Source organism: Glarea lozoyensis (assembly GCF_000409485.1).
Source record: "Glarea lozoyensis ATCC 20868 chromosome Unknown GLAREA13, whole genome shotgun sequence".
NCBI classification, from domain to species: Eukaryota; Fungi; Ascomycota; class Leotiomycetes; order Helotiales; family Helotiaceae; genus Glarea; species Glarea lozoyensis.
In genome coordinates, this window is record NW_007360987.1 from 402780 (window position 1) to 411102 (window position 8323).

General features: G+C 46.6%; 2 protein-coding genes across 2 annotated transcripts; one reads left to right on the top strand and one right to left on the bottom strand.

The window, feature by feature from the left end:
- Positions 1-2200: 2200 nt before the first annotated feature.
- On the bottom strand, positions 2201-3254 carry GLAREA_10088 (uncharacterized protein; the record flags this gene model as incomplete). The annotated part of the gene is made up of 3 exons (XM_008080138.1): positions 2201-2266; positions 2946-3073; positions 3125-3254. 3 exons carry the CDS (start codon positions 3252-3254, stop codon positions 2201-2203), a joined length of 324 nt encoding a protein of 107 aa, XP_008078329.1.
- A 3252-nt stretch (positions 3255-6506) lies between these two features.
- Positions 6507-8323, top strand: GLAREA_10089 (uncharacterized protein; the record flags this gene model as incomplete). Its single annotated transcript, XM_008080139.1, has 6 exons — positions 6507-6578; positions 6663-6749; positions 6833-6916; positions 6990-7085; positions 7168-7773; positions 7835-8323. 6 exons carry the CDS (start codon positions 6507-6509, stop codon positions 8321-8323), a joined length of 1434 nt encoding a protein of 477 aa, XP_008078330.1.

Genomic DNA, 8323 nt, shown 5'->3' on the forward strand with positions numbered 1-8323 from the left:
ATCACCTCCATTTTCTATAAAAAGTCTCAAGTCCCCTCCCATCCTTCGATCTTTCTTTCATCCCACATCGACAACTTCATCATGCAAAATCACACATACAAGCTCTCGAGCATCATGCTCAACACAAAGGTCCGCCATTCATACTTCTTCATTCACACATCTCCATCTCTTCGAGCTTTCGCTGATATCAACAAACAGATTCTTCCTCTCTGCGCGCAGACGCGTCCGCCTTCAGCTTTTCAGTCCAAGTTTCAAGCTTCCAAATATTCAAAAAGAAATGTAAGTTGTTCCATCATTTCGAAAGTGCGCAAACACACGTTCTCACACCATGCTAACTCTTCCAGTCAAAACTACAATCACGACAAGAGAGGATATTCTTGACAGAGGCGCGACGACAGAAACCTAGAGCTCCTGGGGGCGATTCTACCTTATACCATCGACCACCCGCATTATTCACCGTCATCCAACGGTGGGGGTGAAAAGGTAGAATCCCCCCAGGGCTCGCGTCGCTTCGTCCTCGACCGGGTGGTGCTGGTAAGTTTTTTACCTTTCTGCTTATCCAACTTTCGAAGATGAATACTGATTATACAGGGACCTCGTGAGCTCGCCGCCCAGAACCAAAGGGCTGCAGGTCCGGCACCACCCGGTGCGAGTGCTCTGGCTTAAAATTCTACTGTGTGTGGGAGGAGGCCCCGGGGGAGGAGGGGGTGCTCTGGCTTAAAATTCCATTCTGTGCTTGGTTCTGTATTTACATTGTGTTGTGGAGCTCGCTTTCAAATTTGGCGTTTGTGGACGTGGACGCGGTGGTTTCAAATTTTCACGGCGGCAAAACATCCCGGGGGGGACTTGAGGGGGTGGTTGGGAGAGTCGGAATTGGACGGCTTTGTTTGTTTTGATGCAGAGGACATGAGAGAGAGTCATCCGTCATTTGGCCCTTGTGGCGTGTTGGAGTTGCACATAATCAATCAATCATCATTCAAATCCAAACCCTCTCCACTCTCAGTGATATCTTGATTTGATATTTATTCCAGATAAGTCTTTGCCTTCCAGCAGTGAGTAAATGCAGGTTTCAATGTTATATTTTGTCGATGTCTGTTGTTATCTTGAAGTGATGGTGACGCGCGGAACCCCTGTCGGATGTACCGTATGCGCACAACACTTCACGATTATGGCCAAACGTGGAAATCCGAGATTAGTTGGAATACAAGCAATTATTTGAATCTAGAAGAAGAATCGCATTCTATAATATCAAGCCAGGATAATGCTAATTAACTTTTGCTTGTATCTATCCGCGCTACAATCCGCACAAAATCCCTTCCTCCACTAATGTGTGCGAATTACGGCCAACCCAACTGGATCGGTTCCACTGCCAATTATAGCGACTAAAATGGCACTGCAAGCGGTACAGATGATATTTATGAATTCCTAAGTCCGCGTTGTGGCATTGTGCTGAAGTCCTTGTATTCGATTTATTTCATATCTCACATCAAGTTCCTCGCAGACCCCCACCACGAATCTCGACTCCTATTTCCTACAACCCCCTTGTATATTGTATGGAAATCCTCAGTTCTGGCAGAAACAAAGTGAAAATGTCTCTCTGACCAGCTAGGTGCCAGAACCGATATAGGCAAGTGTGTCGCACAGTTGATTGCGAAGGATACGTTGGCGCGTTCGCGTTAAACTCGTTACAATGCTTGTTCTAATGAGAGCCATCAACCGGTAGGTAATCTAGAGTCATGTGCGGATGAGCTTGTGGGTTTGTAGGAGGAGTCGTCGTTTTGGCGTGGGGGCTGTAGCTTCCCGACTTTGACCGGCTCGTCTCGTCTAACTCGTTTGTTGGTTATTATAATCTCCCCTTCTTTTATTCTTATGGCATACCTCTCCTTCATAGAGCACCCTTCATTGACGCGAAAGAACCTGGTATTCTGGGCTGCTGGGCTTTCTTTTCTCTGAGGTCCTCAGTGAAAGTCTCCCCAGCGAGTGTTTCTGGAGTCCATCCTGCTTCCTCCCCGAGCTCTAATTTCGTGTTTTATAAAAGTAACTCGTTACCTCCGAACCCTTTCAATCGAAGCTATAAACATCCCTGGTCGAGACTGGAACCGTCCTCGTAAGTGGCGTCGATAAACTGAAAGCTCCGCTTGCATAGGAGCACCGCCAAATTCCATCGGCGGCGAGATTGTCGGCTGGGCCGCCAGCAATCCTACGCCCTGCTACTGACGTTGACTGCAGTATTGGCTCCAGAGCTTGAAGTAGCCAGAGCGGACTGCTGGTATTGGTTAGCATTCCTGTTTGCCCAATACTGTGGGCAAAAGGGCGACGATGGATCTTCTAGAATCCACGCTGCCTTTCCTTCTTCTCGGAAATTTCCGAGTATACATAGTTGCTCTCTTTGTTAAGTGATGCTCATCTGCGCCCACGGCTTGCGGATCCAGATCTGCATCTGAAACTGCCGTTTGTGGAGGAGGGAGATAAGTCTTCAGGATTGAAGACCGTGTAAAGTAGCTAGAACAAGCTTTGAGAGTGTTTATCTATCCCAAAAGGTTGTTCTTATTCTTCAAAAGGTAAAGGATCGCACTTCGGTTCTGTGAAAGGGATGTGTTTGTATAATACCCCAAGAAGTGGACGCGATGGTGGTAGAGGTGATACAGGTGCAAGATGAGGTCGCAGAAACGGACGTGGGCAGACCAGTTCGATGCCAGGATAAGGCCTGGTCGTCTGAGGGTTGGAGTTGAGAATCGAGTGGAAAGATGGTGTTTGATATGGTTGGCATATTGTGGGATGGGAAATCAATAATTTGCATAGTTGGCAAAGACGAGTCGTTCAAAGTGTCTGATTTACTAACATGATTAGCTACTGTTCTACTTGAGTAAGACGGTAACCTCTGCTGGGAAAATGTAACAAGCCAGCCTCGCTTTGGATGAAAGATATTGGTTTGTCCGACTTACGTGTAGAATAGCTGTAGCACCGTGGATCAATTCAACTCCGACGTGGACGAGAATGACGAGGTAGAAGGAGTACTCATGAAGCGAATACATATGCGTAAGATAGACCGCGGCACGTTCGTGAAAGATGCCTAGACCAATCATTAGATCACTTCGTTTTCAGATGGAGTGGATTTCTTTACCTTCTGGGGGAGATCTGAACAGCCCACATTGTTTTGCTGAGGTACCTTCGTTCAGTTGAGATAATGTATGAGGCAGAATATCCGAATTCTGCTGTTGAATCTGATGAGGGGATATACTTGGCGATCTCATGTCGCGGATGAGTACTGAGGATTGTTGTTGTTTAATCTGTCAGGATGGTTGGTATTGGTTGGCGTCCATAATCTTGGAAGCTCGAACGAGGACCCTTAAACCGAATGCCCCTAGCACTTCTAGTGGTTTGGGTCAAAACAACATTTGTTCATAGCGATGGAGAGAGCCACTAAGAAACTGTTCCTCATGCTGAGTTCGGTTGCAGTTGAGCTGTCTCTTGTCTGCTTGGATTCTATGTACCAATCGGGCAGAAGTTTCCCTTGATCCCACTCCAAAGGCTCAGCGACGAGGATGCCCATTCCTTTTCTTATCCTTCTTGGCGTAACAACAAGCCTAGTCAAGAAGTGTACAACTGATTTTCTAGGGATATTTGCTTGTGGATGCTGCAGCAAGACTGGGCCTATGAGGTGGTGGCGGAGCTGTATGAGGAGGAGAAAAAGATCGTTGACAAAAGCCCTCGAGATTTGAGTCTGGTAACAAGCTTGATAAAGCGTGCTAGAGAAGGTTGGTAAGGGTACCGTCGTAGGGGGGGTTTTTGATAGGCCGCTTGCCATGAAGCTACAGCATTTTTAGCTTCGTGGGTGAGCCATGTGGTGGACTCGATCAGTGGCGGATACAGAAGAGGGACTTGCTACAGATTCAAAATTAGCTGTTGAGACCAAACAAACTGACAGGGTATATTGGCAGTTTCAGAAAAGGGAGTATTTGCAGTTTGCTCACTGTCGTCGCGGAGAAGAAACTGGAGAATTTTCAACTCTGAATTTTGGAAGCGTGACGACCAGCAACTATGTACAACCCAGCTAAATCATCTCTGATCTTATAGATAGTAATTTGCGTATCGCATTGCTTTGCAGCCTTGCTATTCGAATTGGTGATGCCATATTCAAAAGTGCGGAGGTTAGCAATTCCCCGAAAAAAAGCGGATTCGATACTCTCCGTGAGGTTCGCTGGTGACAAGGCTTTTTGTTTGATAAAGACGGCTCCAATCGTAATTTGGGGTGTTTTTGTGATGTTGATGTTGTTTTGCAGGTGGGCGGGAGCTTGTGATATTTTTGAGTGGCGTCGATGCGCGCTGTACAGGTCCGCGCGACCCCATGAACAGGGGAGTCAAGATGCTATCTTTGTATTACCGCGTGGTCTATCACTATTGGAAAGGTTTAGAGTTCAAATCGAGTGGAAAGCAATGTCTTACTGTTCTTCAAGTTTGCATGCTTTATTTGATTGTACTGCGAGATCTGATTTTCTTTTCCAAAATACCTATGTAGAAGCTCTACTCTGCTACAATTGAGATACAGTGGGATTGCTGCTTCTTAGACCTCCAGAGGTCCTGGAACTCGCTGCGCTCAAGAACCATGGCAACCCTCTTGTTTCCTGTATACTCTGCCATTTCACGTAGAGGCTTGAAGATTTCAGAAAATTTCACCGCGAGACTGACTTCTATGTTATTCCAAAATATGTCACAGGCTGTAGTAGCTCTCTGCAGTAATCGCGGTTCTGCTGCTGCCCCTAATGCCTCAACATGCTACACCCCAACGCCCCGAAAGCGTGAAAAGCCCTCCTATTTTATGCGTATTCAATTAAGTGGATATTTGCAATTCTCTTTCAATTCTGATACATTATCGCACCGCTCTTTCAGACGATTGATTACCATGGAACTGCTTCAATGAATATGCTCGGTGGACCATATGCTACAATTATTCGACACTTCCAGTCCACCCCAGGCCTGCCAGTTCCCAAATCGAATTCCGCACTCAGGCTCTGGACTTATGACAGATTAGTTGAAGTCGCAGAGTATTCCAGACGCAGAAAGTATGGAGATTGCCTAGGTATCGTCTATATACTGCTTGACAGCCCCCACGACCCTCGTCAACTCGCCTACGCTGCTCTTTGATGCCACCAAAGCTATTTTGTCGATATAATTTGCAGTATTCAGCATATTGGTGGATTATGGTGCATTACACTACAAGGTCCAACTCGCTTTCTTGGATATATGGCAGCTCGTAGCAACTACGTCGCACTTGCCGTTTTCGAATTCCTTAGGAAGACTCGCCAGTCCCGCCCTTAGAGCCACTAAACCACAATCTTGCGTATACCATAGTATTCTAGACATCCCATTATTTTCCTGCAACTTTGGATACCTGATTATAGCCCATTATCTTTCGTGATGCTGAATGACTGCTGCTGGCCGAATTTTCTTTTCCTGGGTTCGGGTCTGCGCCATTCGCCTCTCCCACTAACTGACTCGAAACAGCCAGTTTTATTCTGAAAAGTCATGTGCTAGTAGCAAGAGCCTCCTCGGTTTAAGATCGTTCTATCCGGTGTTGCTGCTGTTGGCGCAATTGCTTCGTTATGCTCCCTAGCCGGCGCTATCCTCATTTCCAGACTGATCTCATGGAAAAAGCCATATTCCCGTGGTTAATATTTGTTTATTCGTGGGTAGAGACTGTTCAAAACCAATTAATCAACCTGTTCTTTGTCCTTTGTTTAGTGTCTGCTGCTGCGTGCGTATGAACTACTGTTCTTCTGCTTGACTGACTGTTCCCCAATGGCATTGTAACTTACGGACTCTAGTCTCGACAAGTTCTTTCTGATAGTGATACGAGTCTGTTGCGGATTTTGTACTCGTATCTTGGTGGCTTTTGACCCCAAGGGGGTCACTGTTCCTGTGCTGGATCACATGTTCCTAAGAGATGCAGGAACTCACGATCCAGCCCGCAGACCAGCCTTTCTTCTTAGCATGAGTAAATACTCAATATATTTGGGTGGTGACGCTTCTGTTCTTCGCTCTTGCCGGCTTCTGCAAGTATATGAAGTACTGTTCTTCTGCCCAAATAGCTGTTCCCCGAGTATCACGGCTTATAACCAGCTCACGCCCATTTCAGAATGTACTCCTGCGAACAGTAAACCATTTGAATGCATACCTATGTAGTGTAAAGCCCCCCCAAACAGTAGAAATCGAGGTGATTTGAGCAACCAGAATGAATACGGTGCGTGGATTCGGGCAGCAGTGGCGAAAATGCAAAACAAAAGCGCTCAGTGATGTTGCAGAGACTTCAGCTACCTGAATAAACAGTACAGATACAGTACAAGGGTCTTATCGGCCTTGTGGGTTCTGATAGGCTTGGGTGGATAGGAGGGTCTCCGACTGTTCTCGCTTAATTTCGCCGCTCGAACGGCCTGGTTCAGAAGACTACTATTCACGCGTGGCTCGCAACCGTCAACACAACATAACAAAACTTGCAATATTTCAGAATGCCGACTTCAAAGCGCAAGGCTTCAAAGAGCGGAGGGGCTCGCAGAAAGAAGCAGAACACAGGTCGTCAGGTAAGCGAACCCTTCGCGTCTGTTGTTTTGATGGCATTCTCGAGGCTTTTTGGGGGCATTTTGGATTGACGCTGATAGTCGCAGATTAAGGTGGAGAAGCACGAAGAGGTATCCGGAGATGAACGTAGTATGCGAGGCGTTAAGAAGGAGGAGAATCGGAAAGTTCACAATGTAAGCAAATCCGATCGGTCTGAGCGTCTGACGATGACCTCGAGGGTTTGGAAAATCTTTTGATCTAATGCTCGTGGCTTTAGGTCAAGATAGAGAAACGCGAAGAGGTACCCAGTGAGCGAAGCGGTATGGAAGGCGTTCAGAAGGAGGAGCAGAAAGAGGAGAAAGTAAGCAAACTGCCCCTCGCAAGTGTTTAAAGTCAATCTTGATGCTTTGAGAGACCTTTTGATCTAATGTTAGTGGCAGCAGTACAAGGTGGAGAAGCACGAAGTGGAATTTGATGAGGGAAATGGCGAGGGGCGGGCTCACGAAAAGGACGATGAAACAAGCCACACCGTAAGCAAGCCGCCACGTCTAATAGTTTAAGAGTGACCTTGAGGCTCTGAGAGAGTTCTTGAGCTAATACTAGTGGTAACAGATTAAGAAAGAGGAGTGCGATGAGTCTGCTGGGGAAAACACCAAGGATTTTCTCCATTCCATCAATGTCGATGACGATGAATCCAGTTCTGAGCGATCCTACTCAGGCTCAGACTTTGAACTAGATGCAGAAGTTACCCCTGTGGGATTCGAAGAAAAGGACGTAGTCGAACCAGCGGCAAAAATACCACGAAGCGAGTCATTAGGCCATCCTTCCACGGTCAGGGAACAGAGTCCCAACCATTATCGCGGCTCCCGCTGGTCTGCCCTGAACAAGTTCCGTTGGAAGGATAATACTCATATCAAATTGGGAACAGTGCCATACCATGTTGGCAACCCCAAGCCTCTCATCATCACTCTATACAACACGAAAGGTGAAGCAATTACATTTGAGCCTCGATGTACAGACGTAATCGACTGGAACAGCGAGCCCTCGGTAAAAAAGAGAAACTGCTGGTTTTACAAGGTTGTTTATAGAAGGCTTGGTCGTCACCGCCTGGCGGGGACTTGTTCGGGTCATTTATGGACTATCCTTGAGAAGGATAGTTTAATCGAGCGTGTCAGAGACGAGATTTTAAAGGTCGGGCGTAAATTAAAGGGTAATGATGTAAGTGCTGTTCTAGTTCTTTCCCAGAAACAGAATCCAAAGGTTGATGACGGGCGCTTAGTGGAAAAACATCCTTGACAGTCACAACAAGTTCTTCAAAAACCACAAAGTTAATATTGGTGATGAATATACAAATGATCACAAGTCATCGAGGACGCGAGTCATGGAAACCAGAACCATGAGAGCAATCAGGGGTAAGCTTTTGAAGTGGAAGGATGCGCGAAAGATTGTGGAGGACACATACAAAGAAGTTGGGGTACGGAGGCGATATTGGCGCAAGATAGATAGGGAAGAGTTGAAAGCGGAAAAGGAGAAAATTAAGAAGAATGATGGAAGGAACGTAGATGTTAGAGAGGACGTAGACGATCGAGAAGAAACCGAAGATGAAGAGGAACTGGATGATGGATCGGAAACGGACGAGACACCAGAGAGAACCGTTTCCGAGGAGTCTTTAATCGGGGATGCCGATTCGGAGCACACTCGATATGAAATTACTTATGGAAAGGAAGAGGTATTGGCAATGCTAGCTACTCTGAATGCTCGGTCTTGA